At 41.4% G+C, this 26,194-nt stretch overlaps 1 protein-coding gene and 1 long non-coding RNA gene across 2 annotated transcripts in view; one reads left to right on the top strand and one right to left on the bottom strand.

The window, feature by feature from the left end:
• Positions 1 to 426: 426 nt before the first annotated feature.
• The window catches only part of mpzl2b (myelin protein zero-like 2b), a 38,244-nt gene continuing 12,476 nt past the window's right edge, over positions 427 to 26,194 (top strand). The window contains exons 1-2 of the mRNA XM_060912951.1: positions 427 to 648; positions 24,203 to 24,372. Coding sequence (XP_060768934.1) covers positions 591 to 648; positions 24,203 to 24,372 — 228 coding nt within the window. The 5' untranslated portion in view covers positions 427 to 590. The remainder of the gene's footprint in view (positions 649 to 24,202; positions 24,373 to 26,194) is intronic.
• Positions 1,558 to 2,440, bottom strand: LOC132875557 (uncharacterized). The gene is made up of 2 exons (XR_009651840.1): positions 1,896 to 2,440; positions 1,558 to 1,617 (listed from the first exon to the last, which is right to left on the bottom strand). It is a non-coding gene; the product is annotated as an uncharacterized LOC132875557 (long non-coding RNA).

Raw genomic sequence — 26,194 nt, 5'->3', positions numbered from 1 at the left:
CCCCGAACCAGCCCTGGAACTGCTTTGGTGGAAAAGGGGCATGTGTCCCTCTGATATACTAATTTCTCATCCTGTCCAACTTTATCGCTCCTTCTTCGGTTCTGCCGCCTTCCAGTTCAGTTCCCGTCCTGTGGTTTTGTCTCCAAACCCCTCCATCATGGCTGCTCTGACTCCTGTTTTCTCCACTTTCCTTTTCGCTGTAACCTGTCACTAATCACTCCTGACACCAGTTGAGGTGATTTCTAAACACCTGATTGTTTTGAGATGATTCTAAGCCAAAGTTTTGACACGAATGAGCAGCACAGGAGTTCTGTCACGGCTGTGTTTGGGGTTTTTCCACCTGAGGACAGGAACTTTCGAGAAGAATCCAAACAAGCGCGCGAGTGTCATCAGGAGTTCAACGCTCGATACGGTCCACCTCTGCCGCGCGAGCTGACTCCGCCCAGGTCGCGCGACTATTCTTCCACTCGCGAGCGCGACTCGGTCACACGTCAGAAGCTTCTGAAGTTTACCTGAACTCGGACACACACACACACATATATATATATACACACACACACAGGTCCGGGGTTTATACTCTGCTGTCTATCATGTTCCGGATATGGACCCAGGTTCTGCTCAGTGCTGTAGGTGTGCTGCTTACACCAGGTGAGTCACGGGCACGCGCGCTTCTCTTCCTGTATTCCTGTTTATCAATTAAAAAAAAGGCAAAAAAAAGTTTGAAATCTTCCGTGTGTTTCCGGTTTGGAATGTTTTTGGGTTATTTCTGACAGTCTGATCTGATCTGGAAAATAAACATTATAGGATTTCAAATGGGTTTGGTGTATGCGCGCGCACGCGTATGTGCGCGTGCGTGTTGGAATGTTTTCCAGCCTCTCCTGATTATGAAGCAACTCTGTCGAACTTTCTTTCTTTCTTTTAGTCCTGTGTCAATATTTTAATGTATTTTCCTGGGTTAGTGCTAGGAATTTTGAAGCACTTTGGGTAATTTGATCAAAAATGTTATCAGCCAAATTGGACCAGACCCAGATAGCAGAGGGTCGTTGATTCGACGTGGAATCATCGGCATGTTCTTCGACCTATACGCCGTCAAATCACCGTCGATCACCGACGTTGATTTAACACCGCTTTGCTCATACGAGTTTCCGTTGAAACGATGTTGAAAAGTGGCTGGTGGTCGACAGAGAATAGACCCCCTTTCACCCTTTATTCAACTACGTATTTCGGTTGATTTATAGTTGAATTTTCGGCGATGATTCATCCAACTTTACTTCCTGTTTTATGTACAACAGGAAGGCTACAAATTAATCAAAACAGGCTAAATTAAACTAGCTAACAATAAAGCATCGGGGCTCTTGCCTAGGATGAACACACACATGCATACTTCAACCATGAAAGTGAAACTTAATTTATATCAATGTGCGTAGGCTACGTCCTGTTTAATGTACAACAGGATATAAAAATGCATGCAACAATGCACCTCTCCTAATGTTTGTCAAGCTATCTAATGAGGCATAACTTTTAACATTTATAAGGAACAGAACACACTTGAACAAGTTCTTAGAAACATTTTATGATTTATTTATAATTGTGGCCTATTCCTCCTGCGGCGCAGACCTGTACATGGAAACAGAAAAACATAACCAAAATTAATTTGATGCAGCATTGATAAAGAAAGTCAGCAGTAGGCTATGGGTTTCTAAATGCCACCCTACCTCATTATTTGGACATGGGGAAAAACTATATTTAAAATCCAAAGAGGGATGGAGGGAGGAAAATTAAAACAAAAGAAAGAAATGAAATATAGAGTAGAGAATATTTGATAAAATTAAGGATGTTTTTATTCAGTAAACATTTAAAAAAATGTTCTACAACACTCTAGCCTAGTGACTTACCAGTAACAAAATAGACTTGAAGTATTCAGATCTGCTCTGCATAAAGCAGCTAAATCCTCTCTCTGTCTCCTGGCAGAAAGCTCCTTGGTTTGCTTGTGTCTCAATCACAGCTGGTATTCTGTAGAAAGACTTCTTTTCACCTTTCCCATCAGCTTTGTTAGAACACCCTAACACAGCACAAAAAGTTTACCGTTGTAGGTTTATGATGAACCAAGTGCCTCGTGGGTTCACATACTGCGCGCTGCCTTTATTTCCCCCAAATCACGAGTTTGTTGGTCTTCCAATGTGGCGCAGGGTTTGTTTACTTCCGGTTTCGGGTGACGTCAGTGAAAGGGGTCTAATGGGGGCATTACCGCCACCCACTGGATTGGGGTGTAAAGCAGTCTGAACAAAACGTGTAAACATAAACATAGGAGAAATGAACCCGTTTTTCTAACTCGTCCTCAGTCTACTTTTCTTTTTTGATTAGTCTGGATTTGATATTGTAAATTTAAATGTGAATCAATGTATATTCATCAGACATGAACAAATGAATAAATCTTGAGTAATCTTGTGTGTCCGGGGCGCGGTGTCGCGGGGGGGGATCGAATGAACCCTCCGATCCCCCCTGGCTACGGGCCAGTTGCTCATCCTACCAATGTTGAAAACTGGCCGGCAAAAGTGACGATGGTTCAACGTCGTATATTCAACCTTCTCTGACGGTCGACAGATCAACCTTTACCCATGTTGATTCAACGGTGATAAATCGACCCTCTAAGACGGCGGAGAAATCGACGTTTCACGGCGCCGTTTCAACGTTGATTTTCTGACGTACGACGGAAACCGACCATTCTGACCAAAACTCTACGTCGTTTCAACGACCCTCTGCTATCGGGGGAGTTAGTCAATTTTTTTTTTTTTTTTGGTAATTACAGTTTCCAAAATGTTGACAAGACAAAATATAACTTTAATATAACATCTGTTTAATTTATAACGGGAAAAAGTAAGGTTAATAATAATAATAATAATAATAATAACTTGGATTACACATTTTTCAGTTTTACTCAAATTAGGGTGGTGCAAAAATGAGTACACCCCACAACAAAAACTACTACATCTAGTACTTTTAGATTAGATTAGATAAAACTTTTTTATTGATCCCTTTGGGAGTGTTCCCTCAGGGAAATTAAGATTCCAGCAGTATCATTACAAATAAACAGAGAAAAGAAATAGAGGAAAACTCGTCTCGTCTCGTCTTCTTCCGCTTATCCAGGACCGGGTTGCGGAGGCAGCAGTCTAAGCATGGAAGCCCAAACTTCCCTTTCCCCAGACACCTCGGCCAGCTCCTCGGGAAGAACACCGAGGCGTTCCCAGGCCAGCCGAGAGACATAGTCCCTCCAGCGTGTCCTGGGTCTTCCCCGGGGCCTCCTCCCGGGGGGACATGCCTGGAACACCTCCCCAGGGAGGCGTCCAGGAGGCATCCGAAAAAGATGCCCGAGCCACCTCAGCTGGTTCCTCTCGATGTGGAGGAGCAGCGGCTCTACTCCGAGCTCCTCCCGAGTGACTGTGCTTCTCACCCTATCTCTAAGGGAGCGCCCAGCCACCCTGTGAAGGAAACTCATTTCAGCCGCTTGTATCCGCGATCTTGTTCTTTCTGTCATTACCCAAAGCTCATGACCATAGGTGAGAGTCGGAACGTAGATCGACCGGTAAATTGAGAGCTTCGCCTAGAGGAAAACTTCTAGATAAATTAAAATAAATTATTTACATATACAAATATAAAAAGAATAAGATATGGGGAAGGGGAGAAGGAGGGTTGCAGGAGAGATATTGCACTTTATATTGCACTAGGCTAGGCTACTGCTCCTTCCCATCCTCTGTCCTCTTGTTACCCCTCCTCCCCCCTAGAGAGGAGTTGTACAGTCTGATGGCGTGAGGGACAAAGGAGTTTTTGAGTTTGTTCATCCTGCGCTTGGGAAGGAGCATTCTGTCACTGAACAGGCTCCTCTGGTTGCTGATGACGGTGTGCAGAGGGTGACTGGCATCATCCATGATGTTCAATAGTTTGTCCATAGACCTCTTCTCTGCCACCGTCACTAGAGAGTCCAGCTTCATGCCGACCACAGAGCCAGCCCACCTGATCAGTTTGTCCAGCCTGGATGTGTCCTTCTTGGATGTGCTGCCCCCCCCCAGCACACCACGGTGTAAAACAGGACACTGGCGACCACAGACTGATGGAACATCCACAGGGGTTTCCTGCAGACATTAAAGGACCGCAGCCTCCTAAGGAAATATAGCCTGCTCTGTCCCTTCCTGTATAAGTGATTGGTGTTGCAAGTCCAGACCAGCTTGCTGTCTGTATGGCCTCCATGATTTTTAATGACAGCACCAAGTCTTCTAGGCATGGAATGAACAAATTGGTGACATTTTGCAACATCAGTCTTTTTCCATTCTTCAACAATGACCTCTTTTAGTGACTGGATGCTGGATGGAGAGTGATGCTCAACTTGTCTCTTCAGAAATCCCCAAAGAAAATAATTTCTTTCCACCACAAAGCTGAAGGCTACAAGAAGATCAGCAAAGCTTTACTTATCGGTCAGCAAAAGTGGTACAAAAATTTAAGAAAGATGGAACTGCAACCATCTCTCAGAGACATCCAGGTCGTCCACGGAAGTTAACACCTTGACAGGAGCGTCTTCTGATGAGAAGGGTTGAAGAAAATCGGCATGAAAGTTCACTGCAGTTATCTAAAGAAGTAGAAAGCCAAACTGGGGTGACTATTTATTTCCTGTGACACAATACGGCGTACACTGCAGAGAAATGGCATGCATGGATGCCGTCCACGAAAGAAGCCTCTCCAAAAGCCCGCCTAGAGTTTGCCAGGGCCCATGCTGACAAAGATGAAGACTACTTGGACTCTATACTCTGGAGTGATGAGACCAAGATAAATGTTTTTGGAACTGATGGCTTCAAAACTGTATGGTGTCGCAAAGGTGAGGAATACAAAGAAAAATGCCTGGTGCCTACAGTGAAACATGGTGGTGGCAGTGTCCTTATGTGGGGCTGCATGAGTGCTGCTGGTGTCGGGGAGCTGCATTTCATTGATGGCATCATGAATTCACAGATGTATTGCTCTATACTGAAAGAGAAGATGCTACCATCACTCCGTGCTCTTGGTCGTCGTGCACTTTTCCAACATGACTAAACACACATCTAAGGCCACTGTTGGATTTCTGAAGAAGAACAGGGTGAACATGATTCAGTGGCCAGGTATGTCTCCTGATCTGAACACCTATGGGGAATTCTGAAGAGACAAGTTGAGCATCACTCTCCATCCAGCATCCAGTCACTAAAAGAGGTCATTGTTGAAGAATGGAAAAAGATTGATGTTGCAAAATGTCACCAACTTGTTCATCCCATGCCTAGAAGACTTGGTGCTGTCATTAAAAATCATGGAGGCCATACAAAGTACTAGATGTAGTAGTTTTTGTTGTGGGGTGTACTCATTTTTGCACCACCCTAATTTGAGTAAAACTGAAAAAAAAAAAATGTGTAATCTAAGTTATATTATTAACCTTACTTTCACGTTATAAGTTAAACAGATGTTATATTAAACTTTGTCTTGTCAACATTTTGGAAATTGTGTGTTCATTGAGCTATATTGTTTAAAATGTTACTTTTCAAAGGGGGTGTACTCATTTACGCTGAGCACTGTATTTCCACGTATTCATTAAACTTGTATTTGAGATGTACAAGGACATAATATGAGCGAACTCTGGCCTCGTAACCCAAGGAAATGAATTCACACTTATAAATTAATCTTTTACAAAGTACACATAATCTGTCTTCATCTGTTGTCATGTGCACACAGTACTATTGTATTGATATTATAAATAATTTTCAATAAAATTGTCTACTTGTATATTTACTTTTATGCTGACACTTGTTTTTTTTTCTTCTTCCTCATTTCTTACTTTCATACTTGCCAACTTTTCAAAATTCTCATGGGGGAGAAAAGTGCGTGAACGACCTTTTCAATTGGACGAGGGGATGATGTGCGGTTGAAATGATAAAAACAGCGGATCCTAGTTAATTGCAAACCATTTGAAATTTATACAGTTAAAGAGTTTTTGAATTGTTGATATTGTTCTATCAGTTCCTATAGGTTATGGGATTCATGTATCAGGCATGAGATAGCTCAGGCGTGAAAAATCTGAAATAATACTTGTCTTGAATTTTAATATAATAACAATGAAAGGGAAGTCTTAAATCAGATTTTTAGCTGAAAAATCTCCTGCCTGAATATTGTATCCATGCAGAGACCCACAGAAAATAACACAAGCGGTGCTTTTGTTTATCATTTCTTAAAATAGTCACAGTGAATGAAAGTATTATTGGATTGCATCAAATGTGTTTTCCTTCTGTAAGCTCATGTAAAAATACAGAGAACTATAATATAAATTACATTTTAATAAGATTTGACCAAAATAGTAACAACTCAATTAAATAAATACTGCGCTGTCTTAGTACGACTAAAATGCATCTCTCTCACTAAACGCTTTCCAACAGAATTTTTAAAAAGCACTAGAAATCCGATCAAAATCCTATCGGAATGCAGCAAAGGAATTTGCTCATTTGCAAACTGTGACTGAAAGTTTTCAAACAAAACGTAAAAATGGCTCTATAAATGCTACCATACTATCAAAATATACTCCACAAAGAAATTCACTCGAATGCAAAATTTTAGTCCGACCAAAATACACTCACTAGTAATCTTTCACTTAAAACCTCAAAACTCTGTCAAAATCAATCACTTTCCAGATAATTAACTTGTAAACTTTCACTTAAAACTTTCAAACATGAATTCAAAATAGCACTAAGACACGACCGCACTATTCAAATACACTCACCAAACACATTCTCTGTCCTGCAAAATTTCACTGAATACTTTAAGTTGTACAGTTTGTTTCTGAAATGGAATGGAAGACTAGTTTAATTTCACACTCAAATGTCCATTATATTCTGATTTAAGGTATCTTTACCTTAAAATGTGCAACTGGCTGGTCGAACATTTGCTTATCCACGGAAATTCATTCTCCCATGCAACCTGGGATTTGCATTCATATTTTTGGTATTGGGTTTAGTGGCCATGATGAATGACTGCTTGTAAAAAAATGTCGGACAGCCCGGGTGAATCCTACATTACGGAAGTGACTGTCGTTCTGTTCGTTGATTGGTTAAAAATCAGTTGACGTCAGCTATGCTTCTCATACGATTCTGATTGGACGTAATCGGGAGTATTTTTAACTTGGCGGTAGGGATTTCCCAAAACTGGGAGATTATCCAGTTTTTAACAAATATGATCGGGAGACGGAGGCTAAAATCGGGAGCCTTCCGCCAAAATCTGGAGGGTTGGCAAGTATGATTGTCTACTTGTACTTGCTTTTATGCTGACACTTTTTTTTTTCTTCCTCATATCTTCCTTTGTTGTTCCATATTGTAGATCTCATCTCATTATATGTAGCCGCTTTATCCTGTTCTACAGGGTCGCAGGCAAGCTGGAGCCTATCCCAGCTGACTACGGGTGAAAGGCGGGGTACACCCTGGACAAGTCGCCAGGTCATCACAGGGCTGACACATAGACACAGACAACCATTCACACTCACATTCACACCTACGCTCAATTTAGAGTCACCAGTTAACCTAACCTGCATGTCTTTGGACTGTGGGGGAAACCGGAGCACCCGGAGGAAACCCACGCGGACACGGGGAGAACATGCAAACTCCACACAGAAAGGCCCTCGCCAGCCGCTGGCTCGAACCCGGACCTTCTTGCTGTGAGGCGACAGCGCTAACCACTACACCACAGTGCTGCCCATATTGTAGATGATATGCAAATATGACCCTTTAACATTTATACTCTACAGTGCATGTGCTAGTATAGCTCGTTTCAATTCATTATCTTAATGTCAGAAAAAAAAACAATTATTGTGTCCATTTAAGCATTAGTAATGTTTAAAAAAAACTTTTAAGTTATGCCGCAATAGTGCACATTCAAACATAGCTTGTCTGCCAGGTTCCAGGAAATAAGTAGTAGCATTTCTTCACACTGTGACAAACTTGATGATAAATCAACATCCAATTTTCAGGTCCACCAGTAAATATCAATATCAGCACAACTACAGTATTTACTTATCTTTGATTTTTTTTTTTTTTAAATTCTAACCTCATGATGAATGTCAAAGCACATTAATATAAAATGGACAAAAACAAATGAATTCATAATGTTAAGTAGTGCAGCAAGTGACAGTTTTGACTAGGTTTTCTCATTCCAATCTTATTATGACTAATGTTTAAGATAGCGAATAAAAAAAAATAAACAAATTAATCTAAAAATGCAATCTTTTTAAGTAGAACAGCACCATGCATCAAATTTAATTACAAATCTCCTTAAATAAAATAAAAGTTCAGTCACAGTTTGGCTAATACTTGTAGCACCTGCAGGTATATTAAATGTGTATACACATGAACATGTAGAGTATAGTATATAGAATTGCAAAAATAAATACAAGTCCACACCTAGAAAATATTTCGGCATAGTAACCCCTAGGGCCTAGCCCAGAGAGATTTGCCCCCCTTCTCTCACCACGAATGGTCCTACTTTTCATAACTAAAAATCATTATGAAAATGAAGTTTAAATATGACAAGGCCCGCCATTGGTTAATCTTAACTTTAAATCATGTCATGCCAATAAGCCTGTAAGGTTTACATAGTCTATAGATTCTATTCACTTACATTTTCGATTTGTAGCCCAACCATCGGGTGAACTTTGCTGTTGGGCATGTCTTCTTGAGCGAGGCGAAGGATGGTCCTAAATTCAGCGATCATTGCCTCTTTTGCTCGGTCGGTTGCGGTGGTTATTGCTTTGGCAAAACTGTCTTCTGTTCCCCGATGCTGCGGTGAGTCGGTGGTCCTGTTGGGACTGGTGCTTTGAGAAATCGTCCTCCTTTGGCTTGAGAGCCGACTTTCCTCCCGAGGGTAAATACGTTGTTCTTTTACACAACTTGAACAAGTAAACACGTTTGCCTCTTCTTCTAACACCAGCCACGGGAACAGAACGAACCACTCTCTCCACACTGAGCGATTTGTTTCTGAATATTTTCGTTGTTTTGCTGAAGGCTCTGCCATGCTGGTTTGTTTATCATCTGCCAAGTGCTTCGTACTTGTGACCAATGAAATCGCGTTATTGTCTATAGAGCGAATTTGATTGGCTCACTCGCGCTCATGCTTTAGATCTAGTTATTCGTTTCACCGCACAATGTCTCTGCATGTCCGCAAAAAAACCCTGCTATTTTACAAACGTGTAGAAGTTATTCAAAAAATTGATTTCGAGTAGGACTAATCTGGTGATCGTGGTGTGAATTTGATTAGCCAAAATAGGTTAATTTTCGCCAATGGCGATTTGGCAAGTGGCTATCGCAAACCTAGTTTTCATTTTCAGAAGGTGCTTTGGATGTTAATGGTGGGGGGAAAAAGCTTTATATCATGAATAACCCTTTCTTTTTTTTATATCCGTTTATAGTTACATTTAATATTGTGGAATGTCCATGAAACAATCGAAAGCGTAAACTCCTCCTCTGTGCTGAAGATGTTCAAAAAATTACAGCTGGCAGGGGCATAGCTAGGGAGGGGTCCTGGGGTGCCCGTCCCCTTTGTCGGACCATACATTTTTTTTCAATAGCCACATAAGAATATTAGAAAAGTGCCCACTGTAATTTTTCTACCTTTTTTTTTTACTAGATTGTCACGTCAGCCTCATTATTAGGGTTTCTATAACCTTGTATGGACTTCCTGTAGTTTGGGCACGAAAATCCAGTTCTGCTCAAGCACAACACGATCGCACTAGAAAGCAGGGTCAAGCTGACAGTGTAGCTGCAGTTTTTTTAGTTGCGAATTACGAGTATTTCCTCTTGTTAGTAATTCGCCATGTCAAAACAAGCAAAACTTTCCTCCTCCTTTCGACGTGAAGAGAGGTAAGCAATTTATTATATATCTTTTTCCATCAAAGTTGCATTTTGTGGCTTCGAAGGTAAGTTTTAGTGTGGCGTTTCTAGAACACCGCATCCAGAAAACGTGGAAGAAACAGCAATAATGGAAGAGCCAGTTTCTAAGCGACCTAAAACTAGCAATGGTAATTATTTTTTGTTACATATTTTTCATAGTACTAGAATAGAACTAAGTCAATTTTTTGATCTGCATCGGTTGAGATCTGCATTGGTTGACTTGGGTAGGATGTCGAGCCGCTTTCCATACACTGCCGGATAAAGCTGATGCCCCTTTTCCACCAAAGCAGTTCCAGGGCTGGTTCGGGGCCAGTGCTTAGTTTGGAACCGGGTTTTCTGTTTCCACTGACAAAGAACTGGCTCTGGGGCCAGAAAAACTGGTTCCAGGCTAGCACCAGCTCTTTGCTGGGCCAGAGGAAAGAACCGCTTACGTCAGCGGGGGGGGCGGAGGTGTTAAGACCAACAACAATAACAAGACCGCGAAAGATCGCCATTTTTAAGCGACGAGAAGCAGCAGATGTACAAACGCAAAGTCATCCATTATTATTATATTATTGTTGTTGCTGCTGCTTCTTCCGCATTGTTTTTGCTTCGATATTCGCGCCAAGGTTTATGCAAACGTAGCGACGTAACTGACGTATACAGCGACGTAATGACATGGCTTCTCTTAGCATCGCGAGCTATGGAAAAGCAAACTGGTTCTCAGCTGGCTCGCAAGTTGAACGAGTTGTGAACCAACACCAGCACTGGCCCCGAACCAGCCCTGGAACTGATTTGGTGGGAAAGGGGTATGATTTGGCCGAATCATTGTCCGACATCTCAACGGCTCGCAACATGAGATGAAAGAATGATGCAAAGACCGTGTTATTTTCTTAAATGTATTCAATGCATTTTTTTCATTTACAAACCTGCGGGTATGTACTCAGGCTGCCAGTCAGTGTGTGACCCCCCCCCTTGAAAAATCCTAGCTATGCCCCTGGCTGGTTGCTACAAAGTGCTAACACTGGAGACTCCTTCCATAACTTCAATTACGTGTTTAAAAACAAAACAACAAACAACTGTTTGTTTAAGGTTTGCCCTGGATTAAAATGAAACCAGAACGTGTGAATAAAAACCTGTCATTTGTCTTGTAGATGAGACGACTGTTATTGTTGCTGTTCCGACCAATCAGAATTCAATCAAGCATTCAGCAACACTGTGGCTTAACATTTTTAAAAAATGAAAATAAAAGTATTGCGGTGGCAGTTGTTCCTTTAGCTCAGATGATTACATTCCCATACCCCAGACATAGTGTACATCTGAACAGCGTGTTTACTCACACCTGACCTTGACATTTTCAGATAAAGAGCCAAGAGTGAGTGTAAAACCGGTGAAATCTAAACACGGAGTTTGTCGTCAGAAGGAAAACCGTATGTCAGGTTGTAGCATGTCAGGCACATGTTCATGTCAGTAGTGAGCACATTTTTGCCTCGGCTTCAAGTACATGCGTTCAATACTGATCAGTGGCTTAATGCACAGGCCTTCAGTAGACGTGCAAAATTAGCCCCTTACAGTACAGTGACTTGCATAAGTATTGCGGCCTATTTTGAAGTGTTGCTGCTGTTGGCACAGAACCTGCCTTGCCTGGACATTCCACACAGCTGGGTGTGCCGTATGAAACCCTCATTCGAATTTGATAAAAGACGCATTGAAGACTTGGCAAATGTTGTTGTTCTTTGTTCTGATAAGACCAAAATTGAACTTTTCCAGCCTCGACACAAAGCACTAATAATGGACTGTCCACTTGTGGTCGATGGATGAAGGTTTTAGCGGGTTATAGGTTGGCGTTGGTCCTTGTTTCTTAAGCGGTGTCGCCTCATACGTGAAAGTAGGCCAATCCTGGGCGTGCATACCAGGTTGCAAGTGCTGCAGGTGAACTCAGTAGTGGATGGTGGCAGTAAGCTGTGGGCTTTGTGATGGGCACACCCTTCCTGGACCTGCTCCTCAAAGGATTCAGCTGCATCATAAAATATGAGCCTCCAGTTAGTTCGGTCCAAGGCCCTGGTTTTTAGATTATCTGGTACTAGCTTGCACTTTTTGAGTTTTTTCTTCAGTGTGTCATTGTACCACAGCAAGGATCTCCCTGTATTTCTGGTGCCACTGCTCAATTGGTGATAAAATACCATCTTTGGCATCCAGTTGTCATCCATGCGCACCACATGTCCCACCCGTCATAGCTGAGCTCTTACAAGCGTGCTTTCAATGCTTGGGATCACACATCTATCCATCCACAGTGAAGCATGGTGGTGATAGCATCATATTGAGCATTACGCTTGCTTCTTTGACTAATCCATTCTTGTCACTTTTGTTGGGTGGCCTTCCAAAGGCAGGGTCCCTGTTGTGCCACATTCGTCCATTCCATAACTAGAAGGGCACTCGGTAGAGTGTACACCTCAGCCAAGCCACATGATTATCAACATCAAAATCAAATCACTTGAACTTAGGATAATACTACAGCTGTCCACCAAATTTCATCCAATTCCGTTTGCTACATTTTGAGTTACATTGGGAACAGACAAACAGAGGCAAAAACATGATCTTGAACAACAAAGTTGGCGGAGGTCATAAGAGATTTAACAGTGTTCCAGTGGGATGTTCAGTGTTTAGGATTGTTCTGGATTTGTTTTGACAGCTCCTTGGTTACAGATTTATCTTTGACCATGAGTCTTTCCATAAATGTCCAGGAAATTTCAGCACATCACTGATTGTGTTTTATTTATTATATAGGAGTATGTGTTATTTATTCATTTATTTTTTTTTAAATAAAACCTGTTTCCTTCAACAAAGCATGTCCCTGTGGAGGCTTTAACGCATTAGGATGAGCACATTGAGATCAACCTGTGATGTTCTGTTGTGTTTAATCAACACCTTCTGAGAGTTCAGCAATGCTGTGGTATTGCTGGGTTTCAGTCACTTGACTTTTCTTAGCGGTTTTACCGGAAATGAAATAGCTGGTGGTCTCGACGGCTGCCGTAGTGCAAAGGACTAGCGATAACTTATCAGAGTACGCTCTTAATCTAGAAGCCACTGCTGGCTTTAGATATATTCAGAAGATTGCTATGTGCAATGGAATCGACCCCTACAGTCTGGGAAAGAAGGATTTGTCATACGATCTCAAAAACTACCCTTCAGTCGAGTTCCCCGACATCTCGAACTATCTGGCGTTGCAGACGTCCTTCTACACCGCAAAACGGATGAAAGCGTGGAAGAGTATGGAGGCTTACAACTTTTTTTTGTATGTGGCTGGGTAAAGGACCTCGGGATCAAGTCACTGCCCAATGAATCCTGGATTGTTTTTGCCCGTGTAAGTATTTTTAATTTTTTTTAAAAATTTTTTTTTAAGCTTTTCATTCGCGTCTTTACAACAAAGCATTGCAAGTTGAAGTGTAAACAAACAACAGTTCAGTTGATTCTCACTTGTGTTGGCTCTTATCTCTCAGGTAAATCGTTCACAAAGATCATCAGAAACCCCTTTAAAGACCTGGATCTTAGTTAAATAAGACGGAGAAGTGATCACGGCGCATTGTAACCGTACGGCTGGAAAATAATTTTGTCGCGACCTTCATGCATATGGACTTTGTGAGGCATAAACAAAAAAACAGCTGGGGACTTTAGCGCTTCGTGGCTAAAAAAAAGTACTGTAAAATAACGACACGTAGCAAGAAAAGTACTTGGAAAATGCTGATGACAGAGCTGAGAGGGAAATACAAACCTTTCACCAAGTGATCACTGCAAACTCGAGCGCGCTTCGACTCGGCTCCCTTCGATTTCAGTGAGAGGTTCACTGAAAAGCCGCCTTTCTCCACGTCTTTTTGTGAAATCCTGTGTTCGTTCACCCTTTTTTATTAGTTCACGGGGAACCCTGAAGAAACTTTTATCAGCTTCACGGTTTGATCAATTCGAGCAACCTAAAACAACACAAGCGTAAGGCATTTTTTTATGCGAGCAATGAACCTTCTCCATACAAACGCTTTGTCAACTGAGCTTTGGTAGATCACCAGAGAAAGTTTTGAATAACTAATGAGGCGGATGTGACATCACGTGAAACCCAGCAATTGAATGATGTGACTCCGGTGCTGAGAAGGTCATACCTATTTGGAACTGAGGACTGGAATCGTGAAGTCGGGATACTGACAAAGTGACAGGTTGTGTAATTGTTTCAGAGTTCGGGTGATGGAAAGATGGCTGTATTTTCAGTTTCTCTCTCACATGCTGATTAACCTGTTCATACCAAAGATTTTAATCAGCGTTTGTTGAGATCTGTGGAGAGAAGGTGTGAGTATTAGGCAGGTTGTCCCAGGTTTTTTTTTTTTTCCCCCCCTCCAAAACAGTTGAAAAGTCAGTGTTGGTGTAGATGGGTGAAAGATGTTGTGTGTTGTTGGCAGGGTGCGATTTGTCAAAAAACCAGAAGGGGGGATTTTTTTTTTTAAAATCATGAAACGTCACAAAATTAAGGTAACAATAGGCTAACAGCTCAATAACATCCGATGATATCAAATGAATAACACTAAATGAAAACGAACACTAAACCAGAGATAGTAAATTCATCTTCCTTTCTCTCTGACTAAATACACGAACACTAACACACAACAAAGTTCGCATTGCTTGTCGCGTTGCTGTGATGTTTCTCTCCCTCCGGATTAAATGGACAGTGACTCGAAAATCACTAAAATACATGAATACTAAATGAACAGTTTGCTCTGATGGCGCAGTTCATGTGGCCTTTTCTGCTTTCCCGTCGGTGCGCTATCCGCCGCGTTTCGCCCTTCTTTAATCCACATTTCTGCGAATTTCTCAGCAGGGAAGGAACGCACGTCTGGCCCATTGACAGCGAGGAAAAGAAGGCTGTCAGTGTGGATACATTCATTCTGTTGCGCTCATCAGTAAGGATGTGATTCATGGCGCTAAATCCATGTTCACACTCTGGATATTGTTATTATCTACAATGTATCTATTTTTATTATCTACAATGTATCTATTTGCTGGGGACGTTCGTGAACATCAAAGCTGCCACTTCGGGTCATTTTGAAAGTGAGTGCAATGTAGACCATAGAAAACTGTGTCACAACATGCCTGTCATGTCAACTTTTTTTTTTTTTTTGGTTTGTTTGTTTTATTGATTGGGTTGTCCCTGAGGATTTTTTTTCAGCAGAGATAAAAACCAGAGGGGGGGATGATCCCCCCTAGCAAATCGCACCCAGGTTGTTGGCATTGAAGTAGAACAAGGAGCAGTTTGTTGAACGGTCCTCATAAATCAATCACAGAGGATTTCATGTGTTTATTCAGAAGTGGGCTGGATTCTTCAAAAGTTTGACCAATCCCACACATCCATCTACAATATTTTGTATTTCTCATCTTGTCTCATTATCTTTAGCCGCTTTATCCTTCTACAGGGTCGCAGGCAAGCTGGAGCCTATCCCAGCTGACTACGGGTGAAAGGCGGGGTTCACCCTGGACAAGTCGCCAGGTCATCACAGGGCTGACACATAGACACAGACAACCATTCACACTCACATTCACACCTACGCTCAATTTAGAGTCACCAGTTAACCTAACCTGCATGTCTTTGGACTGTGGGGGAAACCGGAGCACCCGGAGGAAACCCACGCGGACACGGGGAGAACATGCAAACTCCGCACAGAAAGGCCCTCGCCGGCCACGGGGCTCGAACCCGGACCTTCTTGCTGTGAGGCAACAGCGCTAACCACTACACCACCGTGCCGCCCCTATTAAATGTTCTATTTTAAAAAAAGTAAAACTTAGAAGTCTGTGATTCGAACTGAGTAGCTTTCGGTCCACTAAACAAAAATAATTGGATGTTAGGGAAAATTCTTTATATGACCTAAACTTCAAATCTGCAAGGCAGTCTACCTTTTAACGACGTGTCTGCTGGCGCTTCTGAGACGAACGTTGGCTGATGTGCTTGTGCTGTTCCTGATTAGCATGAGGATATGTTTTTGATAGAGACCACACTTACAGTATAACTTTGGGAAGTCACAACTACTACTGGATCTGCCAAATATAAATTGAACCGTGAAGTGGAGCATCGCCGGTCAATTTTGGGGATTTTTAAATCAGATTTAGGTTTCAGAAGAAACCTAAAGACGCTTTGCTGGAGTTATGAGGCAACAAGAATGATTAACAAGAATGATTGATTGATTTTTTGTTTTTACGAGCAAGTCTGGGCTGGTTGTTGAGCTGGAGGAACATGAACCTTGTTGAACACACACACACACACACACACACACACACACACTATGGCTTTAGTTTGCGATTGTATGCATTCGTGTGTGTTTAGTCGGTGAGGCACAAGTGCTACGTTTAGAAAGTAACGAAGAGAGCGGTGGGATGAAGGCCACAGCATGGTGGAGACTTTGACTCTCAATCCAGCCAAGTTTACACTGGAAAAAATGTAAACAGTGTGCTACACACACACACGCGTGCCATTCCATACACCAGCTCACACTGACTCGGAAAACTAATGAAAGTTCAAACCTTCCCTTTTTTTTTTTTAAATTATTTATTTATTTATTTATTTAATTTTTCCCCTGCTATTGAACATGTACAGTAAGAAGAGGATGATGTCATCAAAGCAGCTCCAGCTAAAACCCACAGTCGTAGGGTGTGTCCCAAATGGAGCACTGAGCCTCACAGTCCTTCCTCCAAGTCCACACTGTGGTGACGCTGGCAGAGTACAGATGTACCGTATGGCCCTCGAGTCCTCCTCGGCTTTAAGAATGTTTCGGGCACAGCAATACCAACTCGTGTCATTTACTCACTCACACATGTAGGAATTCCTGGAAACGCCTTGTTTTTTTTTTTGTTTAAACATAGTGCTTTTAAATGATCAAATCTGATTGGTCAGAGGCTCTGAGAGTAGTGCAGCTGCAAATCACATTTTCAAATACTGTGTAATTGTTTCCATAGTAACAACTTAAACAGGGACTTCTACAACAGACATTTAACAGTTATTCCATGAAATCAAGTCAGACATGAGTTGACGGCCTTTTCTTCTTCTTTAGGGCTTTTTGGCGGTTGGTAAACCAACTTAAAGGTGCATTAGTGCCACCAACTTGGCTGGAATGTGGAAGAGGAGATTTTTTTTTTTTTTTTTTGGGGGGGGGGAGTATTCTTTTAGCTACTTCTGTTTCTTTTATATACTTGATAAAGTGATATACAGTTGGGTCCATAAATATTTGGACAGAGACAATATTTTTCTAATTTTGGTTCTGTACATTACCACAATGAATTTTGAACAAAACAATTCAGATGCAGTTGAAGTTCAGACTTTCAGCTTTAATTCAGTGGGTTGAACAAAATGATTGCATAAAAATGTGAGGAACTAAAGCATTTTTTAAATACAGTCCCTTCATTTCAGGGGCTCAAAAGTAATTGGACAAATTTAAATAATTGTAAATAAAATGTTCATTTCTAGTACTTGGTTGAAAACCCTTTGTTGGCAATGACTGCCTGAAGTCTTGAACTCATGGACATCACCAGACGCTGTGTTTCCTCCTTTTTAATGCTCTGCCAGGCCTTTACTGCAGTGGTTTTCAGTTGCTGTTTGTTTGTGGGCCTTTCTGTCTGAAGTTTAGTCTTTAACAAGTGAAATGCTGCTCAATTGGGTTGAGATCAGGTGACTGACTTGGCCATTCAAGAATATTCCACTTCTTTGCTTTAATAAACTCCTGGGTTGCTTTGGCTTTGTTTTTTGGGTCATTGTCCATCTGTATTATGAAACGCCGACCAATCAGTTTGGCTGCATTTGAGCACACAGTACGTCTCTGAATACCTCAGAATTCATCCGGCTGCTTCTGTCCTGTGTCGCATCAATAAACACTAGTGACCCAGTGCCACTGGCAGCCATGCATGCCCAAGCCATCACACTGCCTCCGCCGTGTTTTACAGATGATGTGGTATGCTTTGGATCATGAGCTGTACCATGCCTTTGCCATACTTTTTTCTTTCCATCATTCTGGTAGAGGTTGATCTTGGTTTCATCTGTTCAAAGAATGTTCTTCCAGAACTGTGCTGGCATTTTTAGATGTTTTTTAGCAAAGTCCAATCTAGCCTTTTTATTCTTGAGGCTTATGAGTGGCTTGCACCGTGCAGTGAACCCCCTGTATTTACTTTCATGCAGTCTTTTCTTTATAGTAGATTTGGATATTGATACGCCTACCTCCTGGAGAGTGTTGTTCACTTGGTTGGCTGTTGTGAAGGGGTTTCTCTTCACCATGAAAATTATTCTGCGATCATCCACCACTGTTGTCTTCTGTGGGCATCCAGGTCTTTTTGCATTGATGAGTTCACCAGTGCTTTCTTTCTTTCTCAGGATGTACCAAACTGTAGATTTTGCCACTCCTAATATTGTAGCAATTTCTCAGATGGTTTTTTTCTGTTTTCGCAGCTGAAGGATGGCTTGTTTCACCTGCATGGAGAGCTCCTTTGACCGCATGTTTTCTTTACAGCAAAATTTTCCAAATGCAAGCACCACACCTCAAATCAACTCCAGGCCTTTTATCTGCTTAATTGAGAATGATATAATGAAGGAATTGCCCACACCTGCCCATGAAATAGCCTTTGAGTCAATTGTCCAATTACTTTTGGTCCCTTTAAAAACAGGGTGGCACATGTTAAAGGAACAGTCCACCGTATTTCCATAATGAAATATGCTCTTACCTGAATTGAGACGAGCTGCTCTGTACCTATCCGAGCTTTGCGCGACCTCCCAGTTAGTCAGACGCAGTCTGACGCGCTGTCACTCCTGTTAGCAATGTAGCTAGGCTCAGTATGGCCAACGGTATTTTTTGGGGCTGTAGTTAGATGTGACCAAACTCTTCCGCGTTTTTCCTGTTTACATAGGTTTATATGACCAGTGAAATGAAACAAGTTCAGTTAAAAAAATTGAAACGTAGCGATTTTCTATGCTATGGAAAGTCCGCACTATAATGACAGGCGTACTAACACCTTCTGTGCGCTTCGGCAGCGCATTGATATCTGAGCTCCGTATCAATGCGCTGCCGAAGCGCGCAGAAGGTGTTAGTACGCCTGTCATTATAGTGCGGACTTTCCATAGCATAGAAAATCGCTACGTTTCAATTTGTGTAACTGAACTTGTTTCATATCACTGGTCATATAAACCTATGTAAACAGGAAAAATGCGGAAGAGTTTGATCACATCTAACTACAGCCCCATAAAATACCGTTGGCCATACTGAGCCTAGCTACATTGCTAACAGGAGTGACAGCGCGTCGGACTGCGTCTGACTAACTGGGAGGTCGCGCAAAGCTCGGATAGGTACGAAGCAGCTCGTCTCAATTCAGGTAAGAGCATATTTCATTATGGAAATACGGTGGACTGTTCCTTTAAAGAGCTGAAACTCCTAAACCCTTCATCCAATTTTAATGTGGATACCCTCAAATGAAAGCTGAAAGTCTGGACTTTATGTCCATGTCCATTATATAACTATATAACTTGAATATGTTTCAGTAAACAGGTAAAAAAACAAAATTTGTGTCAGTGTCCAAATATATATGGACCTAACTGTATCTGACTTGATGCGCTCCGCCATTTTGTTTTTCTCTACTCACTGTATATGAGCTGATACCGTCGTCGTACAGTAGCCAATCAGAGCGTGCGATTGCTCATATCCACTGACTGTGGATAGAATAACGATTGATTGATTGAAAAAGTGTGTTATCGTTGATATGATGTTTTTCTGTAAGATGATATTCATTTGTTTCACGTTTATGGAGTCCCCCAGCGCCGCCGCTGTGTAACAGTCAGAGTTAAAGCTTTTAACTTGAAGTTTTCAACATTTCTCATTTATGTGAAATCTGTACCTTTTTTTTTTGCTCATCCTGCAAAGGGGGGGTGGAATGCAAGGCTGGTGAGGGAATGACTGTTTATAGCTGCTGTAATGTAAGCGAGAACTTGTTTCATGAGCATTGCACATTATGAATTTAGCTGTAAATGGACAAAAAGGATAATCAGCATCAGTGTAGTAAGGGTTTAAACATGCAACGAAATGAATCAATTCGATTCATGATACTGGGTTCGCGATTCTATTTTCCCACTAAACTTACTTTTTCTCTACTCACTGTATATGAGCTGATATTATCGTAGTACAATAGCCAATCAGAGCATGCGATTGCTCATATCCAATAGATGTTACTTGACTTACCTATGCTCTGCAGGGACGATCCTTTTCCAGTGCACTTGATCCTGGGCCCTTCTCCCTACATCCATCCAACTTAATCCTTTCTCCCTTAGTTTTTTCTCCCACTCTCTCCTCCAGCTGTTTCGCGGCCGTCCCCGTTTCCTCTTTCCTTGAGAGTTCCAGGCCAGTGCCTGTCGTGTGATGTTCCTCGCTGGCTTACGCATGGTGTGGCCTGTCCACTCCCATTTCCTCCTCCTTATCTGTAGTGTAACAGGTTCTTCCCCCGCTTGCTTCTGTAACTCCTCGTTGGTAACCTTATCCTGCCAACATATTCGCAATATTCTCCTCAGACAGCTGTTAATAAATGTCTGGATTTTCTTACTGGGCTTCCTGGTTGTCCTCCATGTCTCTGCCCCATACAACAATGCAGACTTCATATTAGACGTGAAAATCCAGAGTTTGGCTTTTATTGTAAGCTCTTTGGATGCCCATACGTTCTTCAACAGGAGGAAGGCAGACTTCACCTTCTCAATCCTAGTTGCAATCTCCTTATCCATACCCCCGATGCGATCCACCACGCTTCCAAGATAGATGAACGAGTCCACATTTTCGAGAGGCTCTCCTTCCTACTATATCTTTTTTTTGAAGAAAAAAAAATTTGATGATAAATTTATTACCAGAAAAATGCAACATTTTTTCCTATTCTTTATCAACTTGTATTCCTTTTGTTAAACACTTTTGCTTCATTTTCTTAATATCCAACAATAATTTACCAACATTTGTAAAGGGTGGAGCAAAACATAATAGCCTGTTAACTCATATTCACTTTTATATAAAAAACTTAAGGGCGGCACGGTGGTGTAGTGGTTAGCGCTGTTGCCTCACAACAAGAAGGTCCGGGTTCGAGCCCCGTGGCCGGCGAGGGCCTTTCTGTGTGGAGTTTGCATGTTCTCCCCGTGTCCGCGTGGGTTTCCTCCGGGTGCTCCGGTTTCCCCCACAGTCCAAAGACATGCAGGTTAGGTTAACTGGTGACTCTAAATTGAGCGTAGGTGTGAATGTGAGTGTGAATGGTTGTCTGTGTCTATGTGTCAGCCCTGTGATGACCTGGCGACTTGTCCAGGGTGTACCCCGCCTTTCGCCCTTAGTCAGCTGGGATAGGCTCCAGCTTGCCTGCGACCCTGTAGAACAGGATAAAGCGGCTAGAGATAATGAGATGAGATAAAAAACTTAAGAATGAATTGGCCTTTTCTTAATAAACCTGAATGAACATTTGTTCTGCCTCCATTTGCTTCTCTCATCTTTCAGCAGTCTGTAAAAAGAGAGCTCTGATTTCTTGTAGACAATTACACAAGTGTTTTTTTTTTTTTTTGTGGCATTAGAGCACTGAGCTCTATACAAAATCTGGAGAGCTCGGACCGTATTCCCTAATGGAGAGACGAGTGACGTTATTTGGCTGCCATCTTACCACTCGCATCGTGCGGATTTGGTTCGTGTGTTAAACTGTCGTATCCGATCAAATTTGCCCCAAGAAAAGTATCTGACTTTTTTTCCCCTTTCATTCTGTCCTCTTATTTTTTTTTTTAATTTTCTCACCTTTACCCACATTCCTTACATATCTTTTATAACGCTCCCCTTCACTGTTGTTTTTTTTTTCCAGTTCAGTCTTTGTTTTTTTTTTTAAACGTCTCTTTTACTACTATAATTACACGTATTTCAACGGGCATCATTTCAGTTTTTATCTTATACAATGCATCTTCCTCTTTCGTATAGTTCTTCCTTTCTGTTTAGCACAGTTGTTGAAACAGGATTATTTTCTCGTGTTCTTTGCCATTTTCACTTCATTCTCACAGTCGCGTCTTAACAATATTTATTGGTCGCAAGCTGCATGAATATTGTCACAGTGACTTATGCGACAACAAATACTGTTAAGGCGTGACTGTGAGAATGAAGTGAAAATGGCAAAGAACACAAGAAAATAATCCTGTTTCAACAACTGTGCTAAACAGAAAGGAAGAACTATACGAAAGAGGAAGATGCATTGTATAAGAGAAAAATAATAGTAGTAAAGGAGCCATTCAAAAAAAAATCAGACTGGACTGGAAATAGAAAAAAAAACAATAACAATGAAGGGGAGCGTTATAAAGATATGTAAGGAATGTGGGTAAAGGTGAGGGGGGGAAAAGGAGGAGGTAATGAAAGGGGGGGAAAGTCAGGAGATCCTTTTCCTCGGGCAAATTTGATCGGATACGACGGTTTAACACACAAGCCAAATACATGCGATGTGAGTGGTAAGATGATGGCTAGATGGCTTCACTCTGACGAGCCCATGAGCTCTCCAGATTTTACAACCCCGATTCCAAAAAAGTTGGGACAAAGTACAAATTGTAAATAAAAACGGAATGCAATAATTTACAAATCTGAAAAACTGATATTGTATTCACAATAGAACATAGACAACATATCAAATGTCGAAAGTGAGACATTTTGAAATTTCATGCCAAATATTGGCTCATTTGAAATTTCATGACAGCAACACATCTCAAAAAAGTTGGGACAGGGGCAATAAGAGGCTGGAAAAGTTAAAGGTACAAAAAAGGAACAGCTGGAGGCAGCGGCGCAGGAAGACATTGTCGGCAGGGGGTGCTGTGACGTGACCTGGGACATTTTTTTGAAGGGGGTCTGGGGGTCCTCCCCCAGAAAATTTTGTATTTCTTAGATGCAATTTCCTGCATTTTAACCAATCAGGCGTCCGAAATCCTTTTAAGCTTGCAATTGCAATATTTCGTTAAACTGCCTACTACTTATAGGCCTAATCCGTAAAAACGACGTTTTTGTTTTTTTTTTTTGAGTGATGACGGAAGAATCTGAAGCCTGTCTGTCAATGACAATTCTCAGTTAACACGATTACGAAGGACAGGTTATTTTAGAAGCAGAAGCGCACAGCTGTGGTTTAACAGTCGCAGGTTTTACATCTGCTCTAGATAAACTGAAGGAGACGCGGATTCCACCCGATTACAGCCTTACATACCCAGATCCAGTCAAGCGAGTGTGCATTTCAAATACAGTAGTTAGTCGCACGCACGCACGCGCGCGCACACACACACACACACACACACACACACACACACACACACACACACACACGAAACAGAACAACACTCTCGCTGGAACAACACAAACACCATGGTTCTCTCAATCAACAGACCGAAATCCATGAACCCACTCATCCTACTACTATGGGTTAGTGACACTAACTTAGTGTTCTATTGCAAAAATCACTCATAAAAGTGATGCAGCGGTATTTCACACTCTCCATTTAAGAAAAGTAAAAGTAAAACATGATGAGCATGGACTTGTAAAGAGAAAAGGGAATGTCTCACAGTGGGAAACATGGCCTTGTCCCAACTTTTTTGAGATGTGTTGTTGTCATGAAATTTAAAATCACCTAATTTTTCTCTTTAAATGATACATTTTCTCAGTTTAAACATTTGATATGTCATCTATGTTCTATTCTGAATAAAATATGGAATTTTGAAACTTCCACATCATTGCATTCCGTTTTTATTTACAATTTGTACTTTGTCCCAACTTTTTTGGAATCGGGGTTGTATGTAGAGCTCGGTGCATTAGCGCTGTTACTTCCACCTCTAGTGAAGTCACTTGCATTCCCATGTTATTGTATGTTTTTGCACCCTCTGCTGTCTAAATAATGCAATAACAGCGAGGAAAAACTAAGTGATTTTTTTTTTTTTTTAACTTCATCGATTCGAATCATCATAAATCTGTATCACTATTTATTATCGCACGATATACCATTACAAGCCTAGTAACGGTAAATCTGCTTCATCACAACATATTTGAAGATCATTTCTTAGTTGTTTGCTTGGGTGTTGTTCGGATCCAAGGGTGTGTTGTCAAGTCTGTATCGATGCTGGTTTTACCAAAGAGCCCATATATCTCTTCGAAATAAGAAACGAGACACCTAATGGCCTTGTGATCCTTACAGGCGTACTAGACAGACTGGGATACACACGTTAATCACGTATCTCCACTGTATGTGTCCAGGTGTGTACCGCACATTGGCGGTCGAGGTGACCACACCCAAAGAGCTGACGGCGGTTAACGGGACCGATGTGAGGCTCAAGTGCACCTTCAAATCCAGCTCTCCTGTGTCTGAGGAGTCAGTGTCTGTCTTCTGGAGCTTCACACCACTTGGCCCGGACAAGAGGGAAGAGGTGAGGAGGAGAGAAGTGAACACAGAGAGGACGTCTTTTCATGTTGGGGGACGTCATCGGTGAAATTATTCACAAAATACCTATTGAGGAAAAAATTGCAGCCCCATAAGCACATTGTGTGTGTGTGTGTGTGTAGTGTAAGAAGGATAGTGGAATGTGCCATTTGCATTAAAGAAGAGCCGAAGTCATTTTTAAACTTGCTTTATTTCTTAATTAACATGTTTATTTAATTACGTTTTCGGTTTTAGTAACCTTATATCGTGACTCGTATTGATAACTAATTGCAATTAAATATTATACTTATCGGCCTATTCAGTTTTTAGCCATGTTGAATTTAGTTCGTTTGGTCCACGGCAGGCGTCGCTTATCCGCGCGATCTTCACGAGACTTTGAAACGTGAAGAAGTGTCAGCCAGGTGTCAGTGCCGCCATTTTGAAAACTGTTTTCTAAACGAAATATTGCACAAAAACGAGTTTAAATGACGATTACCGCCTACTTTTTTCAAACTTTCCTGATTGCTATCAAAACAAACAAAAATTCCGGCTTGATTACATCAGCATTCGAAAGAGGGCGCGCGCATCTTTTGACAACCCGTGTCCAAAATCGCTCCCTACCCACTATATAGTGCGGATGCCATTTTGTAGCGCTGTCCGAAACCTTAACGAGGATTATTTACACCCTATATAGTGCACTCAAAGTATCCCACAATGCATCACGAAAAGCAGTGTACAACGATGGTCACTAACCAAAGCAATATATCCCATCATGCATTGTGGTCGTGCTGAAAGAAATCAAATTAAGTCTCAAATTTGATTTAATAAAAGGCAGCAACGAAGAAGAAAGTATTCAGCCTTGATTTAAAAAAAAACAAAACTGAAAGCTGCAGGTACTTTGTGTTTATTAATGTAGGAAATGCGCTCAGTATAATATGGATTTATCACAAAAACACCTGCATGTGTTTATTATTTTGAAACCCACCAGCCGACTGATCTGGCACGTTTTAATTGTGCGACAGTAATGACGTAAATACCAGCGCGACGGACTAGTGTCCGAAAGAGGGTTTTTCATTTTACCAATGAGCTCAGTATATATACACTACCATTCAAAAGTTTGGGGTCACCCAGACAATTTTGTGTTTTCCATGAAAAGTCACACTTTTATTTACCACCATAAGTTGTAAAATGAATAGAAAATATAGTCGAGACATTTTTCTGGCCATTTTGAGCATTTAATCGACCCCACAAATGTGATGCTCCAGAAACTCAATCTGCTCAAAGGAAGGTCAGTTTTATAGCTTCTCTAAAGAGCTAAACTGTTTTCAGCTGTGCTAACATGATTGTACAAGGGTTTTCTAATCATCCATTAGCCTTCTGAGGCAATGAGCAAACACATTGTACCATTAGAACACTGGAGTGATAGTTGCTGGAAATGGGCCTCTATACACCTATGGAGATATTGCACCAAAAACCAGACATTTGCAGCTAGAATAGTCATTTACCACATTAGCAATGTATAGAGTGGATTTCTGATTAGTTTAAAGTGATCTTCATTGAAAAGAACAGTGCTTTTCTTTCAAAAATAAGGACATTTCAGAGTGACCCCAAACTTTTGAATGGTAGTGTAGTCCCTATATAGGGAGTAGTGAACAAGTGAGCGATTTCGGACACAGGGAACCTTGGCAGATGTTGGTCACTTTGATTTCCGCTGTACGTTTTACCTCCATCATATTACATAACATATTTCAAACACTCATAACTTAGTGACAAAATAGCTATCAAAAATGTATTCCTATATTTAATAAAATGAGAAATAGAATTTTGAT

The sequence above is a fragment of the Neoarius graeffei genome, chromosome 28, assembly GCF_027579695.1.
Source record: "Neoarius graeffei isolate fNeoGra1 chromosome 28, fNeoGra1.pri, whole genome shotgun sequence".
Lineage (NCBI taxonomy): Eukaryota > Metazoa > Chordata > Actinopteri > Siluriformes > Ariidae > Neoarius > Neoarius graeffei.
This window is presented reverse-complemented; position numbering and strand designations above follow the sequence as displayed.